Source organism: Bubalus bubalis, chromosome 4, assembly GCF_019923935.1.
Source record: "Bubalus bubalis isolate 160015118507 breed Murrah chromosome 4, NDDB_SH_1, whole genome shotgun sequence".
Classification (NCBI taxonomy): domain Eukaryota; kingdom Metazoa; phylum Chordata; class Mammalia; order Artiodactyla; family Bovidae; genus Bubalus; species Bubalus bubalis.
The window spans coordinates 5,737,194-5,756,051 of record NC_059160.1 but is presented as its reverse complement, the minus strand read 5'-3'; the positions used below and the strand labels follow the sequence as shown (position 1 = coordinate 5,756,051).

Below are 18,858 nucleotides of genomic sequence, written 5' to 3'. Positions count from 1 at the left end.
GGTTATAAATCCAGAGCTTCCCACACAGGCCCCGAGCCGGCCGGCCTGCAGCTTGGCAGAGGGGCCACCCTCCCAGGACTGTCTGTCCCACAGTGGGGGTCTGAACACCCAGGTCTGGCCAGGCAGTCTGGATTCCGGTGCTACTCTGTGACCCCAGGCACGTGACCTAACTTCCTTAGGTCTGTTTTCTCATCTCCATCCTCCCAGCTCCCATCTCTGGATTTCCTGGTGAAAGAGTGACATGAAAGCGTGAGTCATTCAGTCGTGTCCAGCTCTTTGTGACCCCATGGACTGTAGCCTGCCAGGCTCCTCTGTCCGTGGAAATCTCCAGGCATGAATACAGAGTGGGTAGCCATTCCCTTCTCCAGGGAATCTTCCTAACCTAGGGATTGAACCTGGGTCTCCCGTGTTGCAAGCAAATTTTTTACTCTCTGAGCCACCCAGGGAAGCCCTGAGAATACCGGGTTTCCTGGTAAAGCATGGCATTTCATCCTCCTTCCAGCCCTAAAGACAATGATGAGAGCTGCCATCTGGGTTGTATAAATCCTGCCTTTGAGTATTCTGAATTCTGACTTGGTATCTTGGAGGCTGGCTGGCCCCAAGTCTCTGGCGGGACTAGCCCTCCAGAGTTTACTCATTGACGAGAAGAGTAAGGACTCAGTTCTGAGCACACCTTTCAGAAGCAAACCAGCCAATCCAGAGTTCTCCACCCCCAGCCCCCAGCCACGCCCTCTCCAAGGTTCTTGTACGCTGTCCTGGTCACCCCAGGGCTGGGAGCAGACATCGAGGATCAACCATCTCCCCCAGAGCCCATCCGCCTTATTCACTAGCTCATCTTCCACCCCCTTGTCCTGTTTTTAGGGATTTGTGAGTATAAACTTCCTCCTCAGGACAGTCATTTCCAAGTCTGCGAGTCTTACCACCCCTGATTAAAACAACCCCCTGTTTAAGTGCAATACAGGGGCTTTACCTGTCTTCCCCGATTTGATTTTTCTAAGAACTCTGTGAGGAGCCCTGAACATTCCACCTTTATGGGTGAGGATGCTGGGGCTCAGAGAAGTGATGGTTTTCCCTCCAGGCCAGATAGCCAGGAGGCGGAGGTGGGGTCCAGCTTTGCTTTCTAAGGGTACCTAGAAGCATCGAGTATGAATTGCTGATCACAGTGCCTGGCACAGGGCAGCACAAACCAGCGTATGTGGGGAGCACAGCCTCTGCAATGTGCTGCATCGCTCAGCCCTGCCCTTGTCCCAGGCTCCCATCTTCAGCCTCCCCTGCCTGCTCGTGCTGCACTCAGAATTCCCTTCCTGCATCGCCAGCCCCTGTCCTCCACGCGTGCACGGCAGTGGCATGCGGGTACCCAAGCCACGTGCAGCCCCCATGATGGCTCGAGGCTGGCTCTGCATTCCAGAGTTACTCTAGACTGCGTGCCATCCCCAAAAGTCTGCTCACGTGACTCTCCCAGACATCGGCAAGTGTTTAAACACAGAACTGTCAAAGACGCACTAAAAATGCAATCAGAGATCGTTAACGCTGTCTCTTTATTCCAGTCCCCTCTGCTGTTTTCTGTGAGCCGGGTATGCATGGGCGGGGGAGCCGTAAGGGGGTATTTGTCTGATTGCCGCTGCATTCAGACACACTAAAACTCCACCGGGCTCCATACGCTGCTCCGGGAACAACGTAGATTATGGAGAAGCTTGCATGTATCTTGTTGAATTTAACAGATTATGCAGTTGGAAGGCAGCATTTTCTGTTAAATGAGATGGGGAAGTGTTAGCGAGAAAGAATTGTAACCTTTTGGAGGAAGATTAATCTTGGAAGCGCAAGTAGTGGATTTTGTTTGCATCCCTCTCTGCCTTGAACCCCATGCACACTCGCTGCTGTGTGCACGCCACGTGTGGGTGCGTGTCTATTTGGACATAGATGGCCAGTGAAAAGTTAAAACGATATGGTCATCTTCCAGTGCTCTGCTGATGAATACCTGATGGGTCTTTTTCACCACCCACAAAGCCATGGCCTGCAAATGCCAAGATCTCAAGTGAGCTGGCTGAGAAGAAAGGAAGCATTTTGGAAAGATGGGCTGAATGTTACCACGCAGAATACAAATGCATAACAATGCTCACCAGTTCTGAAAAGCCGGGAGGTTTCCGTGAGAACTTGCTGCTTCTCCCAGACCTGAGGCTGCACCCCCTGGCCCACCCAGTGAGGCTCACCTGGCCCAGGAGCTGAGCAGACCCACAGGTCCCCATGCCACTCTCCCCGAATGTCCTGTCTATCGAGTCCCCACCTCACCCTGTGTGTCCTCCTAGAGGCTGGCTGGTGTGACTGCTGTTCTGTGTGCCTGGAAAATAAGCCACACCAGGACAGTTGGAGGAAAAATTTGGAGGAAAGGGAGGGATCCAGCTAGAGAGAGATCAGTTGGTATAAAGGAGGCAGAGCTATCTCAAGATGGGTGGATTGATTTATAAATGCCTCCATCTGTCCATAATCCTTTCATCTTTGTCCACCCATTGGCTCACTCACCCACCCATCATCCCTCATCCACCCAGTGATCGGTCTCCCCCTGAGAAGCAGTGTAGCATGATGGTGCTGATTCAGGGTGAGTTCGATGAGGCCGAGCTACAAAGACTAAATGTCCAGTACCCTCTGTGCTTGTGCATCACTTTATTATGGATTTGTGTAACCTTTCTGAGCCTCTGTTTTCCCAGTTGTAAAATGGGGATAGTAGCTTAAGTGTCTTTGAAGGTTAAATAGCTGGTGAGTTGCTACATTCAGACAGATGTGCTTGGGGCTGGACCTCCAGCTCAGGAGGATGTGGGGCTGGGAGGTCTCTGTGTTCACACACGGACGAGCCCCCTGCCTCCAGGCTGCACGGCACCCATGTTTTGGAGAGACCAGACAGTATTTGAGGGTGTCATGATGGCTTGTTGGGGCTCCTGCCCCTGCCTGGCTTTGTGTACAGGAGCTCGTTCTCCCCTGGGAGGGAAGAAGCCTCAGTCACCTCCTCTGATCCGAGGTGGGAGGAGCCGGAGAGAGCCGACCATCTCCTGCCCACTTCCCAGTCCCTGGCAGTCGGGAGCTGCGGAAATAAATGAAACTGTACGGTTGGAGTTATTTGCTAATTTGCTTAAGCAACACCCCCAGTCTGAGACATGACATAAATACATTAGTCGGGGAGGCACTTGGGGTGGGATGGATGGGTGATGTGAAGTAGAGATGCGGAGAAGCAGCGCTGGAAGGCAGTTGTGCTGGCCGCTGCTCCAGCTGTGACTCCCGCGCAGCGAGGAGCTGGCCTGGCGGCCTGGAAAGACTCCGAGCTGCTGACCCGGAGGTGTGGGGTCAGCTGGACCAGCGCCTAGCATCACTTGCTCCACTCATCTGCTGTGGGACTTCAGGCCCCTGTGGGAACCCGGCTCCCCAGTTACGAGACCAGAGGTCACTGAACCTGCCTCGGGAGCACCCAGCCTGTTTCCAAGGGTGGCTGGCCTGACAGCAAGGTCCAGGAAGTGGCGGGTTTCTCTCTGTGATGCCCTCAGGCCCTCTCCCCTCCCCACCGCAGCCCGAGCATCACTGGAGGTTGGGGGGAGGGGTCTCTGCACCGTGTCACCTGGGGTCCTGGTGGGGCCTTTGATTTCCCGATTTCTGCTGGGACCTGCTTGGGCTGGAAGTGGGTGAAGCCCACATATCTCCTGTCTGCCCCCGAAGCTCTCCTGCGAGGGGAACAAGCAGACTGCTCAGCACCCCTGGGCCATGCCGGGATGACACATAGGAAGGTGGGTGAGGCAGGAGGCAGAGGGGCCTTGCGGAGATCAGCGCGTGGTCTTGTTGGCAGCCAAGGGGCAGGGGCCAGGTCTGTCCCCTTCTTGTCTCCAGGGACTGTGGCCGGGCCATAAACCCCAGTGCCTTAAAATGAGTGCAGCGGGCCTGGGTGTCAGTGGTAGAGACAGGTTGGGACCGCGCCAAACTGACCTCTGCTTCTTGCCTGAAGGAGGCATAGGCACCTAGCACTTGCCTGGGCCAAGACTGTGAGATTTAAAATGGATCGATTTCTAGAAAACAGAAAGAATGACATTTTACTGAGAGTTTCTCTAATTTTTAACATTGGTGACAAATTGAAATTTTAAAAAGACGAGAAAGTTTTCTTTTCGCCAAACAATATGTCAGTGGGCAGGGCTGGCCTGCGGGCTTCTAGTTGCAAACTTTGGCCCAGGGAAGACAACTCCGTTTTGAACCTCAAAAGCCTTTTTGTGTTTCCATTCATTGGCTTGCCTGATCCCAGAACAGTCTTGCGAGGTAGACATTTTTCTTCCCATGTCACGGGTGGGGAAACAGAGGTCCGTTGAACAGAGGAGGTTAAGTCACATGGCTCGTTAGTGTCTGAGCCCCAGCTGTCAGCCTTTAGAGCCCCCATGCCTGTCACTGGACAACCTCCCTGAGTTGACAAATACCAGAGAAGAGAGAATGCTATTTTTCTCCAACCTGTAAAGAAGTCTGGGGACTTCCTAGCAGTCCAGTGGTTAAGACTCTGCCTTCTGGTTCAATCCCTGGTCTGAGAACTAAGATTCCACATGCTGTGCAGTTTGGCCCAAAAAATGAGATGTCTTTTTTTTGAGGGGGAGAGGGGTGACTGTGAGGCAGTGATGAACAGACCAAGTGTCAGGAGAACCACTCACTGTGTAGCCCCCCGGTGAAGGGGCCTGAGACGGGGAGGTGGGGACCTGGGAGCAGGGTCTCCTTCCCGGGCGGAATTGGCCCGGACAGAAGAACCGGAGACAGAAAAGTCCTGAGAATGAGGCGGGGCCCCTGCAGCTCAGAGGCCCAGCAGGAAGCTGCCCAGCCCCCTCCCGCTGGTCTGGGGGAGCTTCAGTCGGCCGCCCAGCAGAAATGGGGGCAGGGAGACCTCAGGGTTGGTGATCAGAGGGCACCTGTCTGGAGGGAGGGTCACCTCTGACAGGGCTCCCAGGGGCTCTTGCCTGCCCCCCTTCCCCCAACTGCCCTGTGGCCTCTGGAAGCCAACAGCAGTGCCCCCTGTGTGTGTGTGTGTGTGTGTGTGTGTGTGTGTGTGTCTGTGTGTGTGTCTGTGTCGGCTCTGCAGGCAGCCTGCCCTATGAGTACAAGATCGTGATCGCTGGCAACCACGAGCTGACCTTCGACCAGGAGTTCATGGCCGACCTCATCAAGCAGGACTTCTACTACTTCCCGTCCGTGTCGAAGCTGAAGCCCGAGAACTACGAGAATGTGCAGTCGCTGCTGACCAACTGCATCTACCTGCAGGACTCGGAGGTCACCGTGCGGGGCTTCCGGATCTACGGCTCCCCGTGGTGAGTGTGAGGATGCCATCCTGACCGCTGGCAATGGTGAAGCTATGCGAGGGTAGGGGGGATGGTGGAGCTGAGGCTGAGGGCTCAGAGGGAGGTGGGGCTGGGAGAAACCATGGAGAGACTTGGGGCCAGCTGTCCCCTCATGCCGCGTGACCCTGGGCAGGTCACTGCCACTCTCTAAGCCTTGGTTTCCCCATATCTGACAGATAATTAGATATGCTATACTGGCTCACATTTAGACAGGAACTATTATTATCCTCATTTTCCAGGTGAGGAAACTGGGGCACAGAGAGGGTGAGGGTCTTGCTGAAGGTCACACAGCTAGGAATGGGCAGAGCTGAGATTAAACCCGGGCAGGTGGTTCCAGAATCCCTGCTTTTAACCATCATCCTATACACCAGGAATCTCCCTATTGTCTGTCCCTCTGACACATGGAAGATGCTTGGGTGGAGGTGATGACTGATTAGCCAGACTGAGATGAGGCAGTCAGAATTTCCATGGAGGACCAAAGGCCTGGTTTACTGTCCTGGGGATAGCAGTTGTTTAAATCACCAGCATGCATCAAGACTTTGTTCCCTGTTGGAGACACAGAGCAATCAGGCCTTATCCTTAGGCTCACCTGGCTGAGTGGGCATCAGGGTGAGAACAGGTCATGACTGGTCTCTGTGATGGTCAGTGTGTCCATAGTAACTTGAGTGATGGTGATGGTGGTGGTGATGGTGATGGTGAAGGTAATGATGATGGTGATGATGGTGATGGTGGTGGTGGTGAAGGTAATGATGATGGTGGTGGTGATGGTGCTGGTGAAGGTGGTGGTGATGGTGGTGATGGCGATGGTGGTGCTGAAGATGATGGTGGTGGTAGTGATAGTGAAGGTGGTGGTGAAGGTGATGATGGTGATGGCGATGGTGGTGATGATGCTGCTGGTGCTGGTGATGGTGCTGGTGAAGGTGGTGGTGATGGTGATGATGGTGGTGGTGGTGATAATGGAGGTGGTGGTGATGGTGCTGGTGCTAGTGAAGGTGATGGTGATGGTGGTGGTGGTGATGGTGGTGATGGTGATGGTGGTGGTGGTGATGGTGGTGATGGTGATGGTGCTGGTGAAGGTGATGGTGATGGTGGTGATGGCGGTGGTGGTGGCGAAGATGATGGTGGTGGTAGTGATAGTGAAGGTGGTGGTGATGGTGATGATGGTGGTGGTGGTGGTGATAATGAAGGTGGTGGTGATGGTGCTGGTGCTAGTGAAGGTCATGGTGATGTTGGAGGTGGTGGTGATGGTGAACGTGATGGTGGTGATGATGGTGGTGGTGATGGTGATGATGGTGCTGGTGAAGGTGATGATGGTGGTGGCGATGGTGTTGATGATGGTGCTGGTGCTGATGATGGTGAAGGTGATGGTGGTGGTGGTGATAATGGATGTGGTGGTGATGGTGGTGGTGATGATGGAGGTGGTGGTGGTGGTGGTGATGGTGATGGTGGTAATGATGGTGATGGTGCTGGTGAAGGTGATGGTGGTGGTGGTGGTGATGTTGGAGGTGGTGGTGATGGTGAACATGATGGTGGTGATGATGGTGGTGGTGATGATGGAGGTGGTGGTGGTGGTGGTGGTGATGGTGATGGTGGTAATGATGGTGATGGTGCTGGTGAAGGTGATGGTGGTGGTGGTGGTGGTGATGTTGGAGGTGGTGGTGATGGTGAACATGATGGTGGTGATGATGGTGGTGGTGATGGTGGTGGTGGTGATGGTGATGGTGAAGGTGATGGTGATGGTCCCAGTGATGGTGATGGTGAAGGTGAAGGTGGTGGTGATGGTCCCGGTGAAGGTGATGGTGATGGTGGTGATGATGGTGGTGGTGATGGTGAAGGTGATGGTGATGGTCCCAGTGATGGTGAAGGTGATGGTGGTGGTGATGGTGCTGGTGCTGGTGAAGGTGGTGGTGGTGGTAGTGGTGGTGGTGATGATGATGGTGCTGGTGAAGGTGGTGGTGATGGTCCCGGTGAAGGTGATGGTGATGGTGGTGATGATGGTGGTGGTGATGGTGAAGGTGATGGTGATGGTCCCAGTGACGGTGATGGTGAAGGTGATGGTGGTGGTGATGGTGATGGTGCTGGTGAAGGTGATGGTGGTGGTGGTGATGGTGATGGTGCTGGTGAAGGTGGTGGTGATGGTCCCGGTGAAGGTGATGGTGATGGTGGTGATGATGGTGGTGGTGATGGTGAAGGTGATGGTGATGGTCCCAGTGATGGTGATGGTGAAGGTGATGGTGGTGGTGATGGTGCTGGTTCTGGTGAAGGTAATGGTGATGGTCCTGGTGAAGGTGATGGTGGTGGTGCTGGTGAAGGTGATGGTGATGGTGTGGTGGTGGTGATGATGGAGGTGGTGGTGATGGTGGTGGTGATGATGGAGGTGGTGGTGATGGTGGTGGTGATGATGGTGGTGAAGGTGATGGTGGTGGTGGTGGTGATGGTGAAGGTGATGGTGGTGATGGTGATGGTTATGGTGATGATGGTGATGGCGATGGTGCTGGTGCTGGTGCTGGTGGTGATGGTGATGATGGTGGTGATAATGGCAGTGGGGGTGATGGTGAAGGTGATGTTTATGGTGAAGGTGATGGTGGTGATGATGATGGTGTTAAGATTACAATAATGATGATGATGACAACAAATCATCCCTGGGCGATTACAGTCAGCTGGGCCCTGGGCTTAAGTCTTCATAAGAACTGTCTCTAATACTTGACCCCTGTGAGGACTCCTTTATTGTCCCTATTCTACAGGTGGACAGACTGACTGGCGCTTAGAGGCCCAGCTGGCAGTGGCCACAAGACGCCAAGTACTGGCAGGGGGAGGAGGATACACAGGAAGGAGAGACCTCAGGGGCTTGAAAGAGTGGCTTGATCATGGAAGGGTCCCTGGAGGGGATGGTGTGACCAGAGCCACATGGGAGGAGAGGGGCATTCCCAGGCATGGAGGGTGACAAGGCCTGAGGCTGTGCCATCAGCCAGAGCAGCACACTTAGGGAGCTGATGGGCGATCCAGGGGACACGGGGTCTGTCCGGGTGCAGAGACTTCAGGGAGAGCAGCTGCCAACTGAGAGTAGCCAGGAAGCCTGGGCTGCCCCCACTGATGCGGCAGGTGACCCCTGCTGCCTGGATGCTGCGGGTGGGTTTAGAACATGGTCCCACCCTGCCAAGGCTCCCTCAAGGGGCAGGGGTGAGATGCCGGGCTGTCCTTGAGCCCCTAGAGGTGCCTGCGGTCACCTCCCCAGTCCTCATGATGTACAGGGTCTCCACAAACCCTCCTGGGAGCCTGTGGGATCCCAGACAAGGTCTGGTATGGCACTCAGGTGTGATGAGCTCGGGGCCAAGGCTGGGAGAGGAGGTGGCCGAGTCAGGCCATGAGAGCTCAGCCCAGAAGGGGAGGTGTGTTTAGGTTAAAAAGCAGAAGGAGGTGGTTGTCGGAGGAGGAACTGGGGTGAATGGAGGCCTGGAGGTGATGGGAGGACCGGAGTGTGAGGTGCAGGTGGGGAGGCGGGGAGATGAGGGTCAAGGGTCCGGAGGGTCAGGTGTCAGACCGGGGACTCTGGGCTGGATCTCTTTGCCCAGTGGTCTCCCACAGCCTGTCTCCCCTGCACACTCACATACCCATACACAAACATACAACATTTTTTTTTTTTTAAACTTGTATTCCGTAGAAGTTAACAGCATGGCTTTGGGACCAAACTGCCTGGGCTCAACTCTTGGCCTCACTTCCTACGGGCTGTGTGACCCTGGGCGAGTCGCTTAACCTCTTCTTGCCTCTGCAAAATGGGAATAACGGGCACCTTCCACGGAGAGTGGTTGTAAAGCTGTCAGGAGGGTTCAGCTGAGCCGAGTGGCTGCACCAAGCTTTCCATGAACAGAGACACCATTCTTGTTCTTTGCTGTGTGGAGCCGCACCCCCTTCCCCTCCTGCCCCCTCCCTAGAGCCCTGAGTGTGGGATGGAGCACGGCAGGGCCAGGGGGCAGCAGGCGTCACTCAGCGTCCTTCCTGTCCCACCCAGAGCAGCTCAATGCAGCCCCACAGCTGGGCTCCAAAGAACCCCTTTGACAGCCAGCTCCCCAGGCTCCTGGCCAGGCTGCCAGGCCAGCCCTGTGGCCCCTCTGCCAGCTCGAGGCCACGTGCTAGAGCTGCTGAGGCCTGGATGAGGCTGCTGTCGGCCTTGCTGGGGTCCAGCTGCAGCATGCTCCAGCTTCCTCTGGTCTCTGCTTTGCCTTTTGTGACCCCAGAACCAGCAGTTGTGGACCTTAAGTTGCAGGTCCCCCGGAGCCTGAAAGGGGTGAGCATCTTTTCCTTGACCCTTACCTTTCTTCCTAGCTGGGTGCACACCTCCACCCCATGCCTTGGCGGGCCCAGCCCCAGGCTGCAGGAGTGGGAGGGGCTGCAGGACAGAGAAGGGACCTCGCGTGGGGCTTGGGGAGATCCAGGAGGGCTCCCTGTGGGAGGGGGTATTTGAAGGAGGCATGGTGTTTCTGTAATGGCATCACCAACTCAATGGACATGAGTTTGAGTAACTCTGGGAGTTGGTGATGGACAGGGAGGCCTGGCGTGCTGCAGTCCACAGGGTCACAGAGAGTCAGACACAACTGAGCAACTGAACGGAACTGAATTGGTGTTTCTGTGGGCGGAGGAGGTGGGAAGGAGTCACTGTTACGTGCTGGGCCCTGTCAGACTCTTCTTGGGCTGCTGTTGGTTCATAGCCCTTGATGCAGACAGAGGGCTAAAGGGCATCTCATCTGCATTCCAAGATGCAGGCCAAGAGCTGGCATTCCATGCAGCAACCCCAGGTTCCCTTGGGCCCTGTATGGGGCTGGGAGCAGGCGAGATGTGGGCTCCTGTGCTGGGGAAGTCTCCCTGAGTTTCTTTGCGTGAACCAGTTGCTTGCATCTGCTTTCCGGCATCGTGGAGTTAATCCTGACTTCCCGCTGCCGCCTTACCCACCTGGGACTTGCGTGCCTGGGAAGGCGGGCCCCTGCCACCATGCCCACTGGCATCTCAGCTACAGTCTTGGTTGGGCAGTGGAGTGGTGAGGGAAGGGCTGTTCAAACTGCGGCTTATCACCACTTCTCCTCTGTGTGACTCTGGGCAAGTACCTTAGCCTCTCTGGTCCATCTGTCTAGGAAAATAATCCTAACTCGCTTATAGGGAGCCTGTGAGGTCTGTGCGGACCCGTCCAGATGGAGGCTATGCCCAGAGTGAGGCCTTGAAGGTTGGTTGTGTTTATTACTGCTGCAGTGGAGACCAGGACAGAGGGAGCTGTGTTCCTGCTAGTACTTCAGCAGCCCCCAGGGGAGGGCCAGGCTTGCAATCACTTCATTTAATGCAAGGGCAGGTAGAGGCCCAGGTGAGGATGCAGCTTGCCCAGGCCCCCTGTGGGTGGTTCTCCTGACTCTCGGTCTGCTCCATGTTGGAGGCCCCTTTATGAAGACCTACTGTGCACCAGGCATGGAACAACGTGCTCTTCGTGTGTTCCTGGGTTCTCTGAACAGCCTCAGGACGCACCTCACACCTGCCTTGTTGGCCCGTGCGAACACTGAGATCTGGGGATCAGAGTGACGTTCTCATGATCAGTTCATTCATTGATCAGGTGTTTGCCCTGGGGGTGTGCCATGAGCCAGACACACACAGCTCCTGCAGTCACGGGCTTTTCATGCTCGTGGGAGGCATGTCAACCACCAACTCCTTGATTCAACAAAAGTCGCGAGGAGCTCTAGGAGCTGGGGTTGGGGAAGGCTCCCCACGGGAGAGCTATAGATACAGGCAGCTCTGGGGGCCCGGGAAGGGTGTGGCAGGCAGAGGGAACAGCCCTGACGAGGGCCAGACAGAGGGCTGTGGGCACACTGGGGTGGAGTGTGGCTTCCAGGGTCTCAGGGAGAGAGCAGACGCCAGAGGCTGGGCTGTTGGGTGGGCTGGCGGCTGCCGTGGCGGGTGGTGGCCTCCCCCTGGGCTCCCGGTACTCTTTCTGCCTGTAGCCAGTGTCCTGAGCCCCTGGGGACCTGGCACGTTACATCCAAGGCCTGGAAGGGACACTTGTGTGCTCGTGTGTGCCGGGCTGGTGCTCAGTCATGCTTGTACCGTGGGCCCAGACACACAGGGCCATCCCCACTGTCCCGACTCTCCTCGTCTGACCTCAGCATGTCGCGTCTCTCTGAGTCTCTGTCTCCCTTCTGAGCGAGGGGGCCATAGCATCTTCTCTGTGCTGCCCCGGGTGAAGCGCATAGTGGGGGGCAGTGAGCAGTCCTCAGAGGGGGTTCCTGGCCAGAGAGCCTCGTGGCCTGGCTGCTGACTCTGCCTGATTCGAGGGCAGGGGGTCTGTGCGCCGCCCCCTCCCCCAACTATCTGTCGAGGGAGAGGCAGGGTAAGCTCGCCCCCGGTGCCAGCCACCTGGGCACAGGGCCGCTTGGAGGGGGCAGACAGCAAAGCTGACGGTGATTATTATTAAATTCAGATGTTTCGGGTTTTCCTTTTCTTTTTCCTGTGCCCTTAACATATTGACTACCATGTGGAAGACAGGCGACTTTAGCAGCATCATAATGCCAGCAGGCAGGGATCAGGGATCAAATAAACTGGTAGCCCTGAGTAGCCTAATACCGATGGTATCTGGGGTGTGTGGGCAAAGCTGCCCGGGGCTGAGGGGCAGACCTAATCTGTGTTGTCCGAGGAGGCAGATCAGGGACAAGAGGCAGGTTCTCATCAGTGTGGGAAATCTATCCCACAGGTGGGAGCCCAGAGGAGAGGCAGTGTGGCTTTGCTGAGTGGTGAGCTGCCTGCTACAAGGGGCATGCAAGCAGAGATACACTGTGGTTGGGCCTGGTGTCCTCCCAACCTCTCCCCTTCCTAGAGGGCCACCATTTCTCTGCCTGAGGCTGATGATTCCCTGTAGGTGGAGGGATGCACCAGCCAGCTCTCGGGGAGGTCCTTTTGGTGCTGGACTTGGGAGGTCAGGAGTGGGACCAGGCTGGCCTTGATATTGAGAACTCACCGAAGTCAGCCGGGAGGAGGAAGCAGACAGAAAACCCACAGTTATCATGACTGGCCTTTCCTTTAAGGACGACCACCCGGAGATGCTCTGCTTGGGAGACCAATGAGTCAGACTTGAGCGGTTCCACTTCTTGTCCGACACACACTTGGAGGCCCACAGTGGCCATCGGGTGCCTGGCCCCCTGCGGGGGAGGGGGCCCAAGAATGGATCCAGCCTGGCTCTTCCCCCCACGACAGGGCACCATTAGCAACCCCGCTTTCCAGGATGGTCAGAGGCAGAGAGACAATAATTTTTTAATCTGAGTATGCCCTCTGCAATATTTTAAATGTCAAAAATGGAAGTGTTTTTGCTCAGTCATGTCTGACTCTTTGAGACTCCGTGGACTGTAGCCCACCTGGCTCCTCTGTCTGTGGGATTTCCCAGGCAAGGATACTGGAGTGGGTAGCCATGCCCTTCTCCAGGGGATCTTCCTGACCCAGGAAACGAACCCAGGTCTCCTGCATTGCAGGCAGATTCTTTACCATCTGAACCACCAAAATGTGCTTACACTAAAAAAAAAAACTATATATTGTTTGCCTGAAATTCAAATTTAATGGGGAGATCGTCTGGCCACCCTAATCCTGAGATAGCTGGGTTCTGCTTGCTTTTTGAATGTTGTAAAAATGGGCTCATGTGCTGTACCATGCCTGCTTTTTTGACTCAATGTTATATTTTTAAGATTCCTCCAGACCATCATGTGCAGCTGTGCTTGGGTCTTTTTTCCTTGCTGTGTAGGATTTCACCATATGAATATTTCATGACTTATTTATCCATTCTACAAATAGGCCCATTATAAATAATATTACTGTGAACATCCTACATGTATCTTGGTGCACAGAGAGATATACTCTTGAATGAGGATGCCCCCCAACACACACCTAGGAATGGGGTGGTCAGGAGAGCCTCTGCACAGCTCTTCAGTGGAGGCCAAGAGGCAGCAGTCACTTGTCTCGCCCCTCTGCAAGCACTTTGTGCGACTTGTAAGTTGTGCCCATCTGGCGGCTGGGTTGGTATCACTATGTGGTCTTCATTTGCGTTCCCTTGATGACCTGTGAGGCTGAGAATCTTGGCCACTTAGCTTTCTTCTTTTGTGATGGGCTCAGGTCTTCTGCCCGTTTAAAAAAGTAATTGGGTTGTCTGCCCTTTTTGTATTTATTCACAGAGAATCTTTATTCGGCAGGCAAGCCCGTCATCACGCGTAACATCTCGTGGCGTTTCCTCCCCTACGACCTGCCTCTTCCCTCTCCTAGTGGCACCTTCCGATGACCGTGTGTGTTTAGTTGCTTCAGTCGTGTCCGACTCTCTGCGACCCCATGGACCATGGCCTGCCAGGCTCCTCTGCCCATGGGATTCTCCAGGCAAGAATGCAGGAGTGGGTTGCCATGACCAGAAGGTCTTCATTTTGGTGCAAAGTGAAGTCGCTCAGTCATGTCTGCTCTTTGCGACCCCATGCACTGTAACCTACCAGGCTCCTCCGTCCATAGAATTTTCCAGGCAAGAGTACTGGAGTGGGTGGCCATTTCCTTCCCCAGGGCATCTTCCCGACCCAGGGATCAAACCTGGGCCTCCTGCATTGCAGGCAGACGCTTTACCATCTGAGCCACCTGGGAAGCAGCCTAAGCAGTCATAGGTCTGTGTTTTTCTTTGTGGTTAGTGCGTTCTGTGTCCTATTTAAGAAAGCCCTCCCTTGAAGTAATGAGTGTGTTTCCACATCATCTGAGATCTTCACGGTTTAGCCTTTTCTGTTTAGGTGTTAGCTCCACGGGCCGTGATCGCACTGATGACGTGAGGTAGGGATCCCATTTGGGGATTTTCCGCGTGGCCTGGCACGCATATGGAATTTGTTCTTCCCGGCTGCTCCATGTTGCCCTTCTCACCCGACACATGGGGAGCTGTGTCCGGGCTGTCTCCTGCCCCTTCAGTCCACTTAGCTCCAGGACCACACTGTCTTAATTACCCTGGCAACCGATTTCTTTCAAGTCTCTTTTCCTGACCAGAATAGTCGAAGCTTCAGGAAAGCAGGGACCTGTCTCCTGGGGGCGGGGTGGTGTCATATCACCACATCCTCTGTCCAGCCCAGTATGGGAGGGATGAAGGTCTCCCTGGGAGCCACAGGCTTGTGCGGCCACCCTCCCAGGGCACCGTGACTTTCTAGAAGTCATCTCTGGTCTCCTCAGATGCAGACTGGGCACTGGGCGCTGAGCCTTGGCCCAGAGCAGCTGAGAGGAAGGGAGCGGGAACCAAGCGCAGAAGAAGAGGAAGAGCTCAGCTGTTACAAAATCCTAAGTGTTAGAAAAAAAAAAATTCCGTATACATACCGTATTCATTTATGGGTTTTGGATGCATTTTTTGTTCTCATTTAACTGAAAACGGCCTTGATTTTTTTTTTTTTAAGGAGTGAGAGAGGGAGTGAAGTTGGCACGCAGCTAGTCCATCTGGTCTAATTACGTCTGGTATTTTGAAAGAAGGCATCTAAACCAGCTGAGACAGGAAACTTTGAGAAGTGGCGGCCGGGCCACTGCTGGGCATCTGGGCTGGGATCCTGCTCGGTGACTTGGAGGCCTGGCCGCCTGCAGGCAGGGCAGGGCCTGGGGGCAGCTGGAGGCTGAGGGTCCAGCGCTCTGCAAACCGCCAGCATGAGCGGTGACCTCGGGTTAGGTCTTGGCTTCTGGGAAATGACAGCGGGCAGTCCCCTTGTGCAGGGGTGTTCTTAGGAGTCAGGTCTTTGGCGTAAGATGCTTGGCACACACGGGAGTCCCACCCCCCTCCCCCAAATCTTTCCAGTTACGGCCTCGACTGCCCAGAACGGGGGCTGGGGGAGCTTGTCTACCTACAGCCTGTGTGGCCCTGGGCGAGGTGGTGGTGGACTCCAGACTGAGCTCCTGCTTCTCTGTGTGCACGGAGCAGGCCCGGTACAGGGTGGGGTGGGCAGACAGGAACTCAGCTGCCAGGGAATGTAAAACCTGTGCCCCGAAGGTGCTGATGAGACAATAACATAGTTACTGTTCATACCACTGAGTTGACCAGAGGCTCTATACTTGTAGCTGCTCCAGAAGCTCAAACCTTCACCACCAGGAGGAGGTCTGACCCTTGTCCCCATTATATAGCTGAGAAGACTGAGGCCCACGAGGTGAAGTGACTGGCTGAAGGTCCCACAGTAACTGAGAGTCCCGCTGGGCCTGCCCAGAACTGAGGACAGAGAAGTCGCTAAAATAAAATGCTTTCTAAAAGACTTGATGAAATACATCTTTTAGAGAAAAAAGAATAGAGGATGAAATTATGAGCTCCTAACTTTTCCCTTGCTTCTCAGCACCTCTTACCAGCATGTGGCCAAAGTCCTGGGAAGGCTGGGTCAGTGGGGCAGGATCCTGGGTGGGGCGGGGACCTGAGGCAGCCCGAACTGCCCCTGTGGGCCAGAGGCCAGTGGGCGACCGCAGTGAGGCCAGTGTGGGCTGCTGCACCCCTTGCTGGGCTCCTGACCCTTGGTCCTCCTGGCTCGGAGTGAGGAGTGGCTGGGTCTGGGACTCGACTCCAACCACCTACAACCCTTTGCTCTTTTGCTATTAAGAAAATCTTTTAAATCTTAAAAAAATACCAACCACCTACAACCCTTTGCTCTTTTGCTATTAAGAAAATCTTTTAAATCTTAAAAAAAATACTGATTTTTCAGGCTTTGCAGTAATTCTCCAAGCTGTTTGGGGTGTTGTAATTTGAGGTTGCCTGTTCTTGTTCTGGCTTCCCAGGTGGCTCAGCTGTTAAGAATCCACCTGCAATGCAGAAGATGTGGGTTCAATCCTTGGGTTGGGAAGATACCCTGGAGGAGGGCATGGCAACCCACTCCAGTATTCTTGCCGGGAGAATCCCATGGACAGAGGAGCCTGGTTGGGCTACAGTCCATGGGGTCACAAAGAGTCGGACATGACTGGGCAACTGAGCGAACGAGCACGCTTATGTTCTGCAAGGCTCTATCAGGGGGTCCTGGGAAGCCTGACTTGGGGGTACCCCACAGAGAGGATGTCTGCCACAGCCTGTGGGTGCACACAGCCAGGGACTGCTTTCCAGTCCTTTCCTGGCCTAGAGTTTTGGCGGCCTGCAGGTTCACCACCTGCGGAATCCTGGGTCAGGGGTCCAGGGAAAGCATCCTCTCCCTGGTGGGGGCATCTGCTTTTCCCAGAAGCCTTCTCAGGGCCAGCTTTGCGGTCACAGCACGGCCATGAAGACCCACATTCCTGGCTTCAGAGGCTGGAGATCCTGGGGCATTTAAGCCATGCTTGTTACACTCCACCCTGCATTTCTAGATGGTTTCAGCATGGGCCGTGGGCTTGGTCTGTTGAGACAAGAGAGGCCAAGGCTCTTAGTCCCCTTCGGTACCTGCAACCCTCATTCCGCAGACTTCCCAAGAGCTGCTCCACAGCCCCCTCACTCTGCCAGGCACTGCCCACAGGACAAGGCAGGACTGTTCTTATCCCTGTTTTGGGGGGGAGGGTGAGGCGAGGCATGGGGGAGTCAAGTGACAGGTCCAGGATCTCAGCCATAGGCAGGAACTGGACTTGGGTGGCTCCGGGGGTCACCAGCCTTGACCTGCTTCATCAGCTGTGGTTTCCCAGCCTGTCCCCTGGCACATCCTTCCCGCAGCCCCTGTTGGGCTGCTGAACCAGCCGGGGCTGGCCTTCGGGGTCCCAGGGTCCTGGTCCCGTCAGTGGTGCTTCAGAGCCCTGTCCCAGGGCCCTGCCTGGTGCCCCGAGTGAGGCCCCCGGAGCTGCTGGTTGGAGCATCGCAGAATCTTGGTTCACCCCTCTCTCCCCTGCCTGGAGCCCAAATCAAGTTTGGGACAGCCCATGTCTGTTCAAGGGAAGCTGGGAAGCCTGCCTCTCAGGCTGACCACAAGCCCCACCTGAGCTGTGGTGCCCCGAGTGCCCCCTTGGTCAGTCCTGTGATGGCAACGTGATGGACTTGGGAGGGTCCCCCAGGGACGAGCAGTGTCCTCCACCAGTGATCAGTTCCCTCTCCTTCCTCCGCCAGATCTTACACTTGTCATATATACCACTGGCGGTTGATGAGTTTTTTTAGAATAATTTTTATTTATTTGGCTGTGCTGGGTCTTTGTTGCTGCGTGGGCTTTCCTCTGGTTGCAGAGAGCAGGGTGCACGGGCTCTGGGGTGCACGGATCAGTGGTTGTGGCATGTGGCTTGTGAGCTCTAGAGCACAGGCTCAGTAGCTGTGATGCAGGGGCTTGCTTGCTCCGGGGCATGTGGGGTCTTCCTGACTCAGGGATTAAACCTGTGTCTCCTGCATTGACAGGCAGAGTCTTTGCCACTGAGCCACCAGGGAGGTCCTGATCGACAAGTTTGGCTGGAGGAAGAAATTCCTCACCTTCTGGCCCCATGCTGTGCTGCCTCTGGGTGCATGCACACACATGCACACACTAACACACACACACAGAGCCCCCACACTGCACATGCACACACATGCACACCACACACACATACACACGTACATGCGCACACACAGAGTCCCCACACCACCATGCACATATGCGCACACACACAGCTGTACACACACAGAGCCCTCACACCACACGTGCAATACACACGCACACACACATGTACACACATACACAGCCGTACACACACACACAGGGCCCCCACACCACACATGCACACACACCTCTGTACACACACAGGGCCCTCACACCACACATGCAGTACAGACACACACGTGTACCCATTGTCTGTCTCCCATATGCTTTCTCTCACTCATGTGCACACATGTATGTACCCATACACAAACACACAGAGGCCCCCACACCACACGTGCAGTAAAGACACTCACATGCACACACTCTCTCCCTCTCCCATACGCTTTCTCTCGCACACGTGCATTCCGTCTTCTCACACATGCAGTCCTGCACACAGATACTCTCTTCTCTCACACACGGGACTCCCTTCTGCTCTGCCTTGACTGTCCTTATCTTTCCTGATTTCACACTGTTTTCTTTATAGAAGGGCCCCTCAACACACACACACACGCACACTCTTCTACATGAGATTAATGTTTGAACGCGTCGTCTGCCTTCTTCCCGCCGCAGAGTCCCAGCCAGACAGGAGATGAATGACTCTGAGTGTGGAAGGGTGGGGAAAATTAATTAGCAATGACAAAGGACCCCATTTTGGGTTCACTCACCTCGCTGCTGACTTGCTGTAAATGGGCGTCAGGCGCGGAGTGTGACTGACAGGCCCACTCCCGCTGGCCCCGCCGCAGGGTGGGTGGCAGTGTCTCCCCCAGGCCCCCTCAACTCGCCAGCCTGGGAGATGCAGAGAAGGAGCCAGGCATGCCTGTCTCCCTCAGAGCCGGGACCTCCCCAGGAGACCGGGAAACCTGTGGATTGAGGAGTCAGCTGGAACTGGCTCAGGAGACCCGGGCACGTCACCCCCTCTGAGCCTCAGTTTCCCCTTGCTGCAGATGGAGCACAGGCTCGCTGGG

General features: G+C 55.2%; 1 protein-coding gene and 1 non-coding gene across 5 annotated transcripts in view; one reads left to right on the top strand and one right to left on the bottom strand.

Annotated features, from left to right (window-relative positions):
• MPPED1 (metallophosphoesterase domain containing 1) overlaps positions 1–18,858 on the top strand; it is an 83,298-nt gene that overhangs the window by 47,039 nt on the left and 17,401 nt on the right. For all 4 annotated transcript variants that reach the window (XM_044940799.2, XM_025282727.3, XM_025282728.3 and 1 more), the window contains exon 4: positions 5,093–5,318. In XM_044940799.2, the coding sequence (XP_044796734.1) occupies positions 5,093–5,318 (226 nt within the window). The remainder of the gene's footprint in view (positions 1–5,092; positions 5,319–18,858) is intronic.
• TRNAC-GCA lies at positions 13,914–13,985 on the bottom strand. Its single transcript has one exon. It is a non-coding gene; the product is annotated as a tRNA-Cys (tRNA).